The 17,617-nt window shown below is 40.5% G+C and overlaps 1 protein-coding gene across 2 annotated transcripts in view; it reads right to left on the bottom strand.

The window, feature by feature from the left end:
- The window catches only part of Wdr7 (WD repeat domain 7), a 283,494-nt gene extending 266,693 nt beyond the window's left edge, over positions 1-16,801 (bottom strand). Inside the window, exons 1-5 of one of the 2 annotated variants that reach the window (XM_052201386.1) lie at positions 16,580-16,801; positions 11,332-11,392; positions 4,076-4,247; positions 3,586-3,692; positions 654-732 (exon numbers count right to left, since the gene is read on the bottom strand). In XM_052201386.1, the coding sequence (XP_052057346.1) occupies positions 654-732; positions 3,586-3,692; positions 4,076-4,234 (345 nt within the window). In that variant the 5' untranslated portion in view covers positions 4,235-4,247; positions 11,332-11,392; positions 16,580-16,801. The remainder of the gene's footprint in view (positions 1-653; positions 733-3,585; positions 3,693-4,075; positions 4,248-11,331; positions 11,393-16,579) is intronic. The other variant, XM_052201384.1, reaches the window with a different exon arrangement.
- Positions 16,802-17,617: the final 816 nt, after the last annotated feature.

A 17,617-nucleotide genomic window follows, 5' to 3' on the forward strand; every position in this document is an offset into this window, starting at 1 on the left:
ATTTGAAAATTCCTTATTGTTATTATTTGAAAATTCCTTATTATTTTTATTATTACTATTATTATTTGAACAACAATAGTAAATATTTGCTATTGTTACTGTTGTTGTTGTTATTATTATTATTATTTGAAAATTCCTTATTATTATTATTATTATTATTTGAAAATTCCTCTCTGGATCTGAATGATTGAGGAAGACACAGTTGCCATAACCCCCATGAATCTGCCAAAAGGCGTCTTCTATTTATACATGCCTGCTAATCGAAACACAGAAGGTCTAGGCCAGAATTAGATTTTTTTAAAGTACTCAAAATATATTAAGCAGAAATAAATAATTCCCCTAAAACAGAAGTGAGAAGTTTTTAAACCATAACTGCAAATAGTACGAAAATCAAAATAATTATGCATGATGAGCTTGACACAGCTTTTACACTAAAATAATATAAAATGAAGTAATTTGCATTTACATGAGTGTAGTTGGCACCCTCCAGACAACATCTTATTTATTTATTTATTTATTTATTTATTTATTTATTTAACTAGGTTTCTCACTGGCCTGAAACTCATCAAGTAGGCTGCTGGCCAGTGAAGCCATGTTTTAATGATACACTTGTCATAAACTATGTTGACTCAGACAAATAAATAGATACAAACCTGTATGCCAGTATGTGTGCAGGCTAATTTTGTAAATTCAATACATCTGCCATCATTCACGTCCCAGAGGCACATCTCTCTATAAAACAAAATAATAGCTCGTCCTGGATCTAATTTACAACAGTAACCTTGTCACAGTGGCTTACAGTCAAGCTTCCACTGGAACTAATATATTGCAGGAAGGAAAGTAGCTTATAGTCATTACTGCTCTTGATCAAATTTTCCATTCCCTTCTCTCACTATTCCAACCCCATTTCCAACCTGTCAACACCCCACTTCAGTCTATATGATGTCCTGTAACAGAGATGCACTCCTGATTTCTCACTGGTTGCTAGAGTCTTATGAGTAGTTCTTGGCAGAACTTAAGTGAGCCTCTCCAGAATGTTCCTTCTCCTTTGCAGAGGCTTCTGATAGTTGCTGCTCTGGCTAGCAGCTGTTCCCTCATCTAGAAGCTCTAAGCTAAGGAGATAAGGAAGCAGAGCCAGCCTGGAGGTGATCTGCAAGGACTGAACGAATGACCAGAGATGAAGCTGTAATCTGAACTTCTGAGAGCCCAGGGCTAGAGTAGTGTGCCCTGCACATGCAGCACTGTGAAACACAAGCTAGCTAAAGCCAGCAGAGCCCCAAACATCAGCACACCACTACAGCTCTTATATATATTAGTTTTATTACACGAACACCAGAAAATCCTTATATTTCAAACTAAAGAATACACTGAAAATTATACACATTGCTATACCTTGTCTTTTAAAGAAATATGGTTTACTTAGCAGAAAAATATTAATTGTGTAGAGTAACTTTTATTCATCCGATGTAACTGTTGTCTCCAAGGCTTACTGCCTCTACCTGATAACTGAGGCCTGCTCCTGGAAGCTTCTAGCCTCTGTACAATCTTCTCTAGGCCTAGAAGGTTCTCAGCCTCTGAGGCTTACTGCTGAATTAGCTCACCCTTTCTTATTCTTTCTGATCTCTAGCTGTCTGATTCAACTAAGCTTTTCTGGCTCAAGCTCCTCTCCAAGCTGACTGATTCACTCTGGCTTCTCTCTATCTCTGCCCCTCCTGAATTGTTCTGTTTGACTCAAACTAACTCTAGCAATCTGTTCTAATCTTGTGACTCCCTTATTCTCTGGCTTGTTCTGTCTTCATCTGTGTCTGACTTGTTCTCCCTCAGCCTGTCTCTGTACAACTGTCCTGGTAAAGCTGCCTCCCCTCCCTGCACTGTCCCTTCTTCAGTAGCTTCCTTTTATTCTCTGTTCTTGTGAGAGTTGAGCATGTCCAATTCTGTCAAATCTTTCTCTGATTCATCACTGTCTGCCACTCAATTAGATATCACTTTTAAACACAGTTGCGGTTCTTCTACAAACTAGCTTTACCTTCATTGTTTGGGATTAAAGGTGTGTACTAGGGGCATGTCTGTATTCTAGCCAGAGGGATTAAAGGTGTGTGCTAAGGGCTGAGTCATACCACAACTAAAACATGTTTTTTCAGTAACTAACACAATTTTGAGGGTTCACAGTGTGATCAAATATCCTGCAACAACAATGTAATGATATTTACTAAAGTTTTTCATTTTGTTACACCTCAAATGATAAGATTATTTCTGTTGTTTAGGACTTTGTTTTTGAGACAGAATCATCTCTGTAGCCCCAGCTGGCATTTACTAGCTGCTAAAGCTCATGTCAGCCTCTAACTTGCAACAATCTTCCTGCGATCTTCCTGATCCCTCTGGAGTGCTGGGATCAAAGGTGTGTCAGGCATATACCACCATACCTTGCTGAAACAATTTTTCAATCCGCATTCACCTTAAAACAAGTGTTCCAATGCAAATGATCCTTTATGATCAAAAAAAAAAGTATAGTTTTTACTTAATGTTGTTTCTTCCTGTTTCAAAAAAATCATATGAATTCCAACCCAAATATTATAGAAGGGGAAAAGATGTTCTATATAAATGCCTACAAGTTCTCCAACTTGTTTCAGAAAAAAAAAAATGTTTTTAAAGTTCTTCCCACTCTGGACCCTACTGAGACTTCGCGGGCCTGCCTCTCCACACAGGGCGCATTCTGAGACAGGGGAACTAGCGTCAGCAGCATGTGAGCACACAGCATCACAGCAGCAAAACCTTGGCAGAGCTCTGCCTCCCAGTCTGAGACAGCATGGCATCACTCAAGTCTCTTAAAAACCCCACAGTTGCCAGCTGAGTCAACAAAAATGCCATGCACACTAATGATCATGCTTTTACGTTCATGACATTTCTCAAATGCAAAAAGAGGAAATAAAATATTACAGAAAATTAGTTGTGAAAAACATGTATTCTTAAAACTATAAATGAAACATCCTCTTTCAGATTTAGACAGTACAAGAACATGCTGCAATAGAAAGAAAATTCTCCCTAGTAGTGCTAGTTATAAAGTACAAAAATATCAATGTCACACGGTGATCTATAAACACAAATAAGTCCTATTAAGATTTTCTTCCCTCTGTGTTTATATGAGTCTCTCTGTGGATGTGCTGTGTGCGTGTGGGCAGCCATAATGTCCAGAAGAGCTTGTTGGAATCCCTGGAGTCGGGCTGCCCAACATGGGTGCTGGGAACTGAATTTGGGTCCTATAGACGGGCTGTAAGTGTTCTTCAACTGAGTCATATGTCCAGCCCCTATAAACAGACTTTTTAACTAACAAATAAGAACTATGTCCTTTTTTTTTTTTAAGGCAGGGTCTCACTGTGCGACTCTAGCTAGCCTACAATTTTCTATGTATATCCAGCTGGCCTCAACTCAGGTATATCTACCTGCCTCTGAATCCTGTGTGCCAGCATTAAAGGTATGTACCACCACACTCAGCCAAGATCCACATTTTTTAAGACATAAAAACTTGGGGGGTGGGGAGAGAAACCTGACCAAAAACCTGAAAATAAAAAGCAGAATATGACGTACCCATTTGCAGATGCACTCACAGTGTACTGTTTGTCCCCAGAAGCACAGGCTTTTGACAAACACGTGATGGATGCTGTGTGACCAAATAACAGTGCTCGGGGATTAACCTAGAGAAGCAAAGACGTGCTGCTATAAATAACAATTTACACAGTTACCCTCGGGGATGGAGGGATGGCGCAGTGGTTAAGAGCATGTACTATCCCTTCAGATGACCTGAGTTTGGTTCACAATTACCTGTAACTCCGGCTTTGGGTTTCTGTGACTGTCCACCAGCACATGCACATACAGGGTCACACATATGCCCTTAAGTAAATAATCTGTTACAAGTTAACCTCTGAATCAGTAATCATGTTTAAGTATTCAATATCAATATACAGGCTCAGACTGAAAGAGATAATGCCCAGAGACTGACAAGTACGGGCAGGTAAACTGTGCTGTGCTTGTCGCTACTGACATGTTTTCAGTGTACAGCAAACATTCCAATACTCACTTCCAGTTCCCCTGAGAGGTCCCAGAGACATATTTGTCCATCATGGCATCCAGTTACAATTGTGCCCCCATCATCTGTCAACAGTATTGATGAAATGCAGTGTGTGGGTGCTTTGCGGCCCCAGAGAACAATGGGCAGAACTAGGCTGTTTCCTGCCATTGCGTTTTCAAACCTGAAAGTGTAATAAGGGTAACGTCAGATATTCTTCCTAAAACACATTTTGTTATAAGGTCAACTTGTATAATTTGAAGATAAGTATATTTTCTAAATACCAAAATTTATCCAATAAAAATGCCCTCAAATAAAAATGTCTAATTTATCATATTTATTCCCAAAGGTCAGGGGCTTAAAACATTGGGCAAAAGTATTCATTTACTGGAGGCATTCACAATTTTTGAATTTTACTATTGAAAGTCTAATCATTTCAATGCACATTGATTTATCACATCAGTGTATAAGGCAACTTTAAGTGCACCATCTTATTTCAAATCTTAAAACAGTCTTCCCAGCTTAGAAGACAAGAAAATGAGACTTAAGCATTACCTGCCCTGAGGCAGAGACCCAGGGAGCCACAGTGCTCAGATCCAAGTTCTGGCTGACTGGTGCAAGCCTTCGACCTCTGCAAGTAAAATGGTCAAACCCAAAACTGTACCCAGAAAGCATGGTAAAGACTATACCAACAACCCACAGGGCAAGGATTGTAAGGAACTTCCATGGTCTGAGACTCCTTCTAAAGCATCTTGTAGGTGTAACTGTTAGTACATTTGATCTCAATCCTTTCTCGAATCCTATAAGGTAAGTCCTATGGCGCTGTCTTTTGACAAAGATATAGACAGAGTCATGCAGAGACAAGTGATAGACATAGATGAGCACCCTAACACCAGAACCTCCAGTCTGCCCTACTCTCTGAGTTAGGAGGACTGCAAACCTCAGATGGTTCTAAAGCAGTATAAAATAATCCCTTTCCAAAACAAAGTAAAAGGTCTGTTCCAGTGTAAGCTAAACATTGAGTGAACATACTTAATGAGAAACTCACTTAACCATATTTACTCCAAAGGTCACATATGCCCTTTGTTGTGCTAAAACCTGCGGAAAAATAATGTCCTTAAATGACTGCGCCCAAATTAAAGTATGTTTCTGGTGAGGAGATTTCAATATACCTCCTGTAGGAAATCATGAACATAAGACATCAGTGCTTCATATAACAAAACTTTTTGGTAAACCACTTAAATGTTAAAACTGTGTGGCTAAAGACCTAAATAAATGTGAGTTGGGAGAAGCTAGAAGGACAGAATAAAATAATCAGAGAGAGAGCAACACAAAAGAGAGAACTCTGCCAGGTCTGGAGGACCGCCTGCAGCGTGGCAGATGGTGGATCAAAAGAAACTGTCATAAAGACAACGTGGGGAAAGTAAGAAGGTCTGAGGGACACCGGGATGCCTGCCAGTCACAACCCATAACACTTTTTATTTTTATTGCAATTTACAGTTTTCACCAGTCTGTTTCTTCAAAACATTTTCTTGTAACAAATAAAATGTATACATTTAAAGAAAAAACTCAGCCGGGCAGTGGTGGCACATGCCTATAATCCCAGCACTCTGGGAAGCAGAGGCAGGTGGATTTCTGAGTTCGAGGCCAGCCTGATCTACAGAGTGAGTTCCAGGACAGCCAGGGCTATACAGAGAAACCCTGTCTCTGGAAAAAAAAAAAGAAAAAAGAAAAAAGAAAAAAGAAAAAACTCAAAAGACATCCTTGTTAATAAAGTCTGTTTGTGCCATATCAGCTTCACAAGCTATCGTGAGATTGCAGTTATTTCCATACTCCTACCAGATATTAGCAAGGGAAACTAAACTTGAAACTGATCCTAGTAAATTCAGAACAATGTGTTCCTAGAAACACAGCATCCTCAGCAAAGACTTTCTGGAGAAACGTATTTGGAAGGAGTTCATTTTTCCTTGGTGACAACATTTGCTTTCAATCATATCACCAAAGAAGATTTCCTCCCAAGCAAACAAGCAAGCTCAAAGCATCTCTGAGGGGGAAACACCATTCCTCTAGATATTCCAGGATCCACTCAAAACCCAAACCAAGTTAAAGGCAAAGAAAGCAAACCAAGAAGTAGATGGTAGTAAGTACCTGAAAACATTTTTATATAAACCTTTAAAAGTCTAATAAAATAAAAGTGAAACGCTAGAAAAGCAACCAGAAATACTAGTAAAATAATATGAAATAAAGGAAAATATGCCTTACATCAGTAAATCATATCAAATGTTCCTATGGATATACCTATCTCTATATAACTGGTTAAAACTGAGAAATGAGTAAATTAGTCCAGATTTAACTGGATTTAGTCACTGGAGCACAGGATTTAGAACAGATTTAATTATCAGACCACAAGAATCTAAATCTGAACTTCTCTGAACTGCTGAGCCAATGGTATCACTAGGAATTACATTCAGTAGAAGAAGGGCAATATAAATCCAGGGTGTGTTGCTCTTCAATCAATCACCAGCATTCAACTAGTCAATTTATTTATTAATTCTCCAGGCTTCATATTGCTAACATCATCATCTATTGATTGAAAAAAATATTTCCCAAAAATCTTTATAGTGAATTGAAATGAACCAAGCTACAGGAGTCACTGAAACAAAAAGAAAATAATCATATATTCATGGAAAGGCCAAAAGCAAAACTATTAATCAAATGACTAAAATAATCTGATAATGTACCAAGCTTAATAGGAATGCTTGAAGAAATTATATAACTAACTCTCCAAAGGATTATATGGATATTAACATTTTCTAACTAGTATTTTCAGAAAGGGAAATGCTATATTCCAAACTATAGCATTATCTAATAAATAAAGCATTCCAATTCTAGATGCCTCTGGAGACAGAAAATACATTGCTGGGCGATGGCTCGGAGGAGAAGCACTTGCTGTGCACATGCGAGGATCGGGACTCAGATCTGCAACCGGAAAGCACACTATTCTGTCAACTGCCTCATGCTGCTTGAGCTTCCAGGAGAGATGGCCCTAGAAGCAGGACTGTCCTCCCATTGCAGACTCCAGACTGTTTGTCTCACAGTATTCTCTAAGGCCTCTTGTCACAACTAAATGCCCCTCTAATTCTGTGACAAGAAGGGAATATAACAGCAAAACAGCCCCAAAATTAAAAACAGTGTGCCCTTGAGAACAGCTAGACAGTGTTTTCACCCTTTCCAAAGGAGGTGACTATTATTTATCCCAGGGTATAAAAGTTGGAAAGAAAAGCCAGAAGTTCAGCCTTCTGACAGGAATTTCGTCCATGGGGAGAAAGCTTAAATATTAGAAAACAACGTTGAGCTATAAATGTACAATGCATACTAGATTTTGAACAAAGAAGGAGAAAATGTTATATTGATTTTAAGTTGAAATGGATGGCTTTGTTTTGCAGGTTTAAATAAAATATTAATATAATCAGTTTTGTTTGTTTTGCAATTTAAACATGTTTATTAAAATTAAATTAAAAGTAAAATAAATTAATATATATTACAGTATACATTCAAATAACATATCCTCAAGGGACAAAAAGGGTGTTCAAATTGAATGAATTTCACAAAAATAATTATGAAGTCCAGAGAAAATGTTTGCATTTCTAAAAATAAATTGAAATCTGTATATGAAAAAAAAGAAAATAACGTATATGTATCATAGAAATTCACCCCCAAATATTTTTAAATACAGAACTTAAAAAACAAGAGCATTCTTCTTCAGGATAAACATAATACCATTATCAAACAACACCAGCAATATTGTCCACATTCAAATTACTTTAACTGTCTACAAACCGTCTTTCATATTGTTATAAACCAGCAAATAAAACACTCAAATTTTGTGCAATGTATTTTCTTTTTGTGAACTCAAAGTATGTGTCCTCCCAAAATCTTACACACTGAAGCCCCTACTAGCCAACGCAACTGTATTTAAAGAGAGGCCTTAAGAAGGTCATGTTTAAGTGCACAGCAGTTCACAACCATCTGTAACTCCTACTTCAAAGGACCTGACCCCCTTCTAACCTTCAGCATCAAGCATGCACTTGGTGCACAAACGTACATACAAGCAAAATACATATGCACATACTTTTTTAAATCAAGTATAAACTATTAATTTTCCTATACTGTTTTTGTAACTTTCAAATGCAAAAAAAGAGATGTGTTTCTATGTTAGGAGAGTGGGCATTTTCACAAAGGCATCAATATCTTCTTAGTCTGTGTTCTTTCTGAGCACAAGGGAGACCTCCTATTACTCACAGACAAACTCAAATTCTCTATGAAAATGTGGATATGTAGACTGGGGTAGGCACTACCTACTGCTACACCAATGAGAAATGCAGAAATGAATCCCTAAAAGCTAAACGTTCTTGCCACAGCAATGCTAAACCGGAGAAGGTTGCAAAGGTTCCCTTGGAATCTCAGAGGCTATCCCTACATCATTTGTCAAGAGAGTGTGTCAAGCTCAAGATCACTGTGTTATGTCATCAACAAAGTGGCCATTAGTGTTATGAATTTTTGTGCCAGCGTAGTAGCGCATGTCTAAAATTCTAGCACTGGGGAAGCAGAAGCAGCGGGATTTCTGAGTTTGAGGCCAGCCTGGTCTTCGCACTGAATTCCGGGACAGCCGTACACAGTGAGGTCGTCTCAAAAAAACAAAAAAAACAAACAAACAAAAAAAAAAAAACAATACCAGGAGATAATGAATGTTCTTTAAGCCTTTGCCCTCACTTCCAAATTATTAAATACTTAAGCATAACTGACAATGAAGAGACAGCTAGGCCAGAAAAGGCAGGGGAGAAAGTGAGTACTTAGCTGCTTCCTTAACAAAGCAGTTCTGGAACTGGAGCTGTGAGGGACCCAACCTTCTCACACCACACAGCTGACAAAGTCATCCTTTCCTATTTGGATGGCAGGAAATGACTCTCTCAATGAGGCTGGCACTTTAGGATTGCCATGTTTAAGGAGGTTCCAGTGTGTCTATTCACAAGGGCATGTGTGAAGAACAGAGGGTAACACAGCAATATACATATTTTCTTATTACTCAAATAGCCCTAAATAACTGAGTTATAGGTTTTGAAGAACTATATAGCTATCTTTTCAGAAATAAATCACAATTTTAAAAGTGAATCACAGATTGTCAGGCATATTATTCGTGTTTTAATTTCTGCAGCTGCCATGGCTGCCCGAGCTTGTCCACCCAGCAGACATGTGCACCGACTTTAGCAGTTACTGATCTGCCCATCAGCTCTCACTCTCCACTTAACAGAATGGACTTTCTGGCCTTCCCTCTCACCTTCCCAGCACCTCCAATCGGTTCTGCTATTTCCCTCCTACTATCCTCTGCCTCTAAGTTGAGCCCTGAAACTTTACCATATATGAACTAAATTAAACCACCAGAAGAAGGAGAAACAACCAAGGCAGAGGTCAAAACGTCTCAGTAAGCAATCAGTAAAATGCACTGTGTAAGTGCACTGAGAAGAACCAGCTCTCCCATTGGCTGCCTCTATACTCAGAGGATATATGTAACCTAAGCTACAGCATTCATATTTATGTGACCTTTCTCCTTAGAGACTATAGACAGTGTTCTGCCTAGCTACAAACTGCTGCTGACTAGGCCATCAACCCCAAGCTAAACTAAGCTCAGATCCTGCTTCTTACCTTAACTAATCTACCAGCAGCACTTGACGTAGTTCATGCAACCTTCTTGAAACATATCTGCACCTGGCCCCTCCACACCTGCACACTCTCCTGACTTTCTTCTACTTTTCCTAACTTCGATCCCCATAAGTGTGTGTGTGTGTGTGTGTGTGTGTGTGTGTGTGTGTGTGTGTGTGTGTTAAAATCTGGCCTAGTGACAGGGGGCAGTGAAGTGGCCCTGGCTTGTGCTGCAAGTGGCAAGTGGTGCTCACAAGACCCACGCTGCTGCTGTTGCATAAATTCAGAGAAACAGGGACAGGGAACAGGAGAGAATGGTGTGTGTAGCAGTGAGAATCAGCAACCATGCACTGGAAGCTTTCAGAGTTTGTTTACTGTGGTCTGTCTGAAGATGAGCCCAAATTTAAAAATCAAGAGGAACTGTGGTACTTTAGAGAGTGTGAAGGCCGAAGTGAGCTCTACAATGCTGTCAGGAGAGGTAACTGAAGTGGATAGAGAACTCTGCAGAAAACCCAGGGCTCGTCACCAAATCCCATCATGAAGATGGCTGGATGCTGGTCAAGATGACACTGAGCAACCTTCAGAGTGAATGAACTACTGAGTGATAAAATGTATGAGAAATCACACACAGAAACACACACACACACACACACACACACACACACCAGATAAAACAGTGCAATATAACTAGCCCCAGCCTGGTTTTCTTAAATTAGTGCTGGATAAAAGAGCTGAAATAATTTCTAGGAAAAACAACGATGGAAAAGAAACTATTTTCAACAGTGCTATTAAAAAAAATCCCAACTTCCTAATGTGTGCAGATAAACACAATGTACATCTTTTTATAATAACTTAGATGAGGTATTCAGACTAGGGGCTAAAATCTGGTGTTTAGGATTATGAGATTATCTGTTTTAAACGTGGCTACGAAGCTGGGTGCACTGATGCACCAGCCTTTAATCCCAGCACTCTGGGAGTTCAAGGTCAACCCAGTCTACTACATAGCAAGTTACAGGCCAGCTAAGAACTTACCTCTCTAGTTAGGGTTTCTATTGCTGTGATAAAACACCATGATCACAAACAACTTTCATAGGAAAGGGTTTGTTTCCCTTACATTTCCACATCACAGCCTATCAGCAAAGAAGTCAGGGCCGGAAACTGGACACAAGAGCCGATACAGAGACCTCAGAGGAAGGCTGCTAACTGGATTGCTTCTCACTGTTTGCTCAGCACCCAGGATGACCACACCCACAGTGAGCTGAGCCCTCCAACATCCCAGAGCTCCCAGGGACTAAGTCACCAACCAAGGAGAACACATGGCTCCATCCAGCAAACATAGCGGAGGAATGCCTTGTCAGGCATCAATGGGAGGAGAGGTCCTTGGTCCTATGAAGGCTTGATAGATGCCCCAGAGTAGGGAAATTGAGGGCCAGAAGGTGGGAGTGTGGTTAGAAGCAGGGGGAGGGAGGATGAGATAGAGAGTTTCTGGGAGGGGAGGAAGCCGGGAAAGGTTTGAAATGTAAATAAAGAAAATATCCAATTAAAAAAAAAAAAAAAAGAAAACGTACCACAGGCCAATCTGGTGGGGGCATTCGTCAGTTGATCTTCCCTTTTCTCAAGTGATTCTTTCTATCAAGAGAACATAAACCTAGCCAGCACAATACCAAAAAAGTGGGTATAACAATTCCATTATTTCAGGAGAACAATGTAAATTTCACACAGTATTGTGAGAGTATTTATAACTCATTTATATCTACCCCTGGACCTAAAGGAAAAACTGTTATCTTCTCGGAAATTCCTGGGAGCACAGAAAAGTGTGTGTTATTTAGTGTCCGATGAAGGGCTACATTTATGTGCTGTACTGGCTGTTGCAGTCTCACCATATACTGCACTAGCTGCTGCAATCTTACCATGTGCTGCACTGCTGTTGCAGTCTTACCATATACTGCACTAGCTGCTGCAGTCTTACCATGTGCTGTACTGGCTGCTGCAGTCTTACCATGTGCTGCACTGCTGCTGCAGTTTTACCATATACTGCACTAGCTGCTGCTGTCTTACCATGTGCTGCACTGGCTGCTGCAGGCTTACCATGAGCCGCACTGGCTGCTGCAGTCCTACCATGTGATGCGCTGTTTGTTGCAGTCTTACCATGTGCTGCACTGGCTGCTGCAGTTTTTGTAAGTAAAGCAGTGGCTTTGCAACACAGTGAAAACCCAATGAAACATTTACCCTCTTCAAAATAAAACACTATCCATACAACTATGGTTCCCTGTTAACTTAGAGCTGTCTTCTGAACTCCAAACTCCTCTGAATAACTACTAAGTTCTGCAAATTTAACATATCCTAAAATAAAACCTTAATCTTCTCTCCTGAGCCCATTCCTTGCAGGGTCCCCACATCATGTGACTTGTAACTTCCTGGAATTCCAACCCCAGAGGATCAACTGCCCTCTCTGGCCTCCACCCTCATACACATTTACACACACTCTATCACAAATAGAAATAATAAAAGTAAGCTGGGTGTAGAAGCAACAGTCCTAGCACTCAGGAGGCAGAAGCCAGCCTGGTCAGCACAGAATTTGAGGCCAGGCAGGTCTTCAAGAGAAACCCTATCTCAGTAATAATAAATCTTAAAATGAACACAGAAAGCATGGTATCAGAGGACACACAGAAAAAAAAAAAAAAAAAACTAAAGGAAGATCCAGTGTTGGAATAAATATAAAATATAACCCATAGTGTGGCATTATTTTTGGGAGAAAATGGGAATAAACTAGGAAAATTGGCACAATGTATAGAAAGAAAACTGGATCACAACACGTAGTGATATACAAAAGGAAACATTTAAAGGGAAACTATAAAATTAGTAATGCTTAACACAGGAGGACTTACTTTGAGATATAGTTAAGAAAGATTTCAGAAACAAAACCTGTAACCACATGCTAAATATAGGAGGATATCTACTAAATTGAAATAGAAAGTGTCCGTTCAGTGAAGTGCATTACAGAAAAGGTTACTGAAAGATGGTGTTTAAAGAGGAGATATATTTGTAAAACTTACAAGACTAGTGTCTAAGAAACACTGGTCATGTTCAGATGAACATGTTCAGATTGACAACAAAGATCTGTGCTATGGTCTGGGTCTAGATGGAGTAGGTCCACTGGGGTTTAGTGGGGAAACTTAATCATTGTAAGGCAGTAAATAGAGGCAGTGGAAACCAACCCAGGATATTTAGAGGTGAGGCCTCCAGGAAGTGATTATGACCAGATAATGTCCTCAGGATGGAGCCCAATAATCTAATTCAAGCAGAGGCCAGAAGATACACAGTACAGTACACACACACATGCACATACCTGTGCATTTCCTATCTCTGACTAGACGATCCCTGGGCTGCCTCAGTTCCTAGATAAGGCTGTCATCACAAAAGGCCCAAAGTTGGACCTCCAGGACTATAAGCAAAAATAACCCACTTCACAGTTAAAAAAAAAAAATCCTGTGATTCTCTGCTATTAGCAACAGACCAAGACAGGAACTACAAAACATAAGTGGGTAAACAGATGAATAGCAATTTTACAAAAAGAAAAACCAAAATAAGATAAAATGCTTATCAGGAAATGCCCAAATTCAGGGTTGGGGACTGAGCTTGGTGATAGAGCACTTGCCTAGAATGTGTGAAGCCCTGGGTTCAATCCCAGTACCACACACAAAATAAAGTTCATTGTAAGCTGCGATTCAAGTTTATATGTGATAGTCTGGGAAAAGAGATGGGGTACTAAGTACTACAAAGCACCATGCAGCCACAGAATATGGGCATCCCCAAGAACTCCCCTGCAAAAGTATGCACCTCTCTATCTTATTCTACAACATAATCTAACAAGCTTCAATGACTATGTGGATATTTTATACTTAGGAAACGTGGCTTTTACCTGTCTCACAGACCTGTCTTACAATAACCTCTATAGTGCTAGAAAAGTTAAGATCCTGTGTATAGACCCAAATGAAGCAGACAGACCAACCAAAGTAAATGTACATTCTGAAATACCACAGCTAACGTACAGCTAAACGTACAGTTCAAAGAGTGTTCGCTGTTCTTACAACATCCTGAGTCCAGTTCACAGCACCCACCCACATCAGCTGGCTCACAACCATGGACAGATGCAGCTCCAGGCTCCAGAAGATCCAATAATGCCCACTCCTGGCCTCAACAGGCTTACACACACATGGTGCATAGTCACACAAACAACACACACTCAAAAATAAATCGTCTTTAATTTAAAATAGTCAGAAGTTAGAAGCACCAGTCACATTAGGAGAGCAAGACTGATAAAATATATAACATAACATAATTAAAAATGTAAGCACTCAAAAGAACACACATTTAGTAACACAGAGAAAAGAAAGTACCCTACATATGTTACACTGGTTGTCACTGGGTGAACAGACAACAAAACAGCAGTAAGAGTTGGAATAATAGGATAGAATATGAACTGGAATATTGAACCACCCCAGTGATGAACATTGAATCTACACCCGAGATTCAAAACAAACTTCTTTTTTAAAGATTTATTTATTTTATGTATGTGAGTATACTGTCTTCAGACACACCAGAGGAGGGCATCGGATCCCATTATAGATGGTTGAGAGCTACCATGTAGTTCCTGGGGATTGAACTTGGGACCTCTGGAAGAGCAGTCAATGCTCTTAACTGCTGAGCCATCTCTCCAACCCTCAAAACAAATTTAAAGATTCACTTTCAACACAAGGTTATCCTACCCTTCTCTTGAGGTAGATTACCTGAAGGTTTTGAGATAAGCACAGAAATATCTCACTCTTTATTTTATTTTATTTTATTCTATTCTATTCTATTCTTTAGACAGGCTCTATGCAGTCTGGTCTGTCCTGGAACTCCCAGGCTCAGACTCTGTGGCCTCATACTCACAGAGACCCACCAGACTCTGCCCCTCCCTCTGGAATGTTGGGACCAAAGTCATCTTAAGTCCCTGCTCACCGTTTTTAAAGGACTGAATGCTCAACTTTTACATGGAAAAACTGCTCCATTTCCTTTAACTTTACAATAAAAACTGTATTCATAATAAAAGAAAATATCTAGATAAAGCTTTGTACCCCAAATTTTAACTTCCCACAGGAAGGACTAAGTTTATATGATTCATCCAGTCACCCAAATGTTTTGTCCTGTTAGGAAAGAGGAGTTCTGGAGAATTTTTTAAACAGCAATTTTGAAAATTTTCTCTACAATTCTTAATTGACATTTGACACTTTTCTTTGTAATTATGCAGTTTGTTCTCCCAACCTGAAGCACCAGAGAGCTGATATTTTGGGTAAAAATCAAAGTAGTTTTTCATTCTTTATAATAAAGATAATTTCAATGCAAATTTTTCATTTGGGATGTGCCAAGCACCTCTTCCACTTGCTTATAATGTGAAAAACTGAGGCAAACTAGAAATTTTATGCAGCAAAAATACCAGCAACTCAATTTCTTTCATGTAGTATTTGATCACTGTAATCTTGTGAAGAATGGTCCTCTAAGAAATAAATGTCATTGAAAAAAATCATAGTCGGCCGGGCGGTGGTGGCACATGCCTGTAATACCAGCACTCTGGGAGGCAGAGGCAGGAGGATTTCTGAGTTCGAAGCCAGCCTGGTCTACAGAGTGAGTTCCAGGACAGCCAGGGTTATACAGAGAAACCCTGTCTCAAAAAAAAAAAAAAAAAAAAAAAAAAAAAAAAAGAATCATAAAAGAATCATAGTGGGGTGTGGTAACACATGCCTTTGACTGCCTGACTCAGGAAGCAGAGACAGGCATATCTCTGTGAGTTTGAAGCCAACCTGTACTAGGATGTGTTCTAAGCATGTTCTAGGATAGCCAAAGCTATACAAGGAGAAGCAATGTCTTAGAAGGAAGGAAGGAAGGAAGGAAGGAAGGAAGGAAGGAAGGAAGGAAGGAAGGAAAGAAGGAAAATGAGAAAAAGAAAGAAGAGGGGGAGAAAAGAAAGGAATTTGAGTTTTTGTCCCATGAGAAATATTACAATAAAAACATAGCTGGTACTGACTAAACACTAAAGTCAGCAGCAAGAAAACATGTATGTAATCTGTAATGCACCTGAACCAGCATGAGGTCCAGAATATACAAACCAGAGAATTCTGCACAGGACCCAAGGTGCAGACATTGCAAGTGGAATAAAAAACAATATAATTTTAAAATCAAAGGCAAGATAGATAGCTCTGACTGCGAACAAAGTCTCAGAATGCAAGGATCCACCAGTTAGAAAAATAGCAGACAGACATCCTGTCAGAGCAAGGCCTAAAAGAGAGCAGGCAAGTGGCAGCTCAAAGGTGAGCCTCGAACAGACAGTGTCGCCCCTTAGCCAGTAATACCAACTAAAGAATGGTACCAAGAGGGAACGGTAAGTCCGATCATAGGGGCCCCGGTGCAAGAACATTACCAATAGATACCCACGATCATCACCAGTCACCCGATCCTGGGAGCAAATAGATAATCCCTGGGTGCAAAACACTCCAACCTAGAGACTAGGACCATTCTGACAAGCAGCAAATGTCACCAGGCTAGGGACCCCAAAGGGACCCTGATGGCCCCCCAACGCTTCAAAAAAAAAAAAGAGGGGGCTCTTGGAGGTGGTCTGAAACTGAAGCACCCACAGAGCAGCAGCCAAGCAGAACAATCTGACTGCTGGACCGTCTCCAGCTAAGGAGGGCTCGTGACCCTTGACCTTTAACCCTGCCTTCCAAGGCTTAAGTTCTAAAGCTGGGCTTTTGCAAGGAGGCTCCAAAGCTCTCCTACCTGTCAAAGCTTCACCTCAGGCGATAATCATGTCTGTAGGAGATGCTATGGGTGTCCCAGAAAAGGAATCAAACGAGGCGGTGTACGCGAGGAGAACCAGCTCCGCAGGTCCGGGTGGGCGACCCCGAGGAACCCCACGCCGATGTAGCCGCCCTCACCCTGCCTGCTTGCAAGGAGCCACCGCCGCCGCGGCTGCTGTAAATCAGCTGACACCGGCCTCAACTGCCGTAAATCAGCTGACACCGGCCTCAACTGCCGTGACGTCGCAGAAACTGTCGCAAAAGAGAGGCGGGGTGGAAGCCGCTCAGCTTGCCCAACCCAGGCAGGCGTGGTCTGGTTGCTATGGCGACTGACGCCCCCTATAAGTGCGCAGTCGCCATGTTGTCTACCGTAGGACTGGTGGTCTAGGCTGCATTCTCAGTTACAATTCCTTTGTAGAATGACCGAAAAAACATACGAGGATGGAATCAAGCCTAGAAAATCAGGTCTCTCCAGGATCGGGATGGTAAAAGTTTACATTTCGCCCCGAAGTATGGGATCAGGTGGCAGGAAATTATAGTTTCCTTCTGGTCAGCAGGTCAAGCAGCTACAGAAGCGCCTCCACAGCATAAACACACATGCCCTAGGAAAATATTCAGGCTGTGATGACTGCAGAGCCAGCCCACCAATCTTACCTTCTCTTTCCCCCACATCTCCTCCAGCATTTGTTGTCAGTTGTTTTGTTGATCTATGACTGAGGTAAGATGAAAGCTCAAAGTTGTTTTGATTTGCATTTCCCTAATTGTTAAGGAAAATGAACATTTAAGATGAGGTCAAATTATTTTGGGTTGTTTTTTTTTTCTTCTCTTCTCTCTCATATCCAGGGTGCAGTTTTCCCTCCCCTTCTCTCACCCCAGTCTCTCCCCTCCACTTCTCCTCAGAACAGAGCAGCCTCCCAGTGACATCAACCAAGCACTGCATAACAAGTTACACTAAGCATAGGCACAAACCATAACATGACTGTCTTTTCCTTTACAACTAATATCCTCTGATAACTGA

Source organism: Apodemus sylvaticus, chromosome 13 (genome assembly GCF_947179515.1).
Source record: "Apodemus sylvaticus chromosome 13, mApoSyl1.1, whole genome shotgun sequence".
Taxonomy (NCBI): Eukaryota; Metazoa; Chordata; class Mammalia; order Rodentia; family Muridae; genus Apodemus; species Apodemus sylvaticus.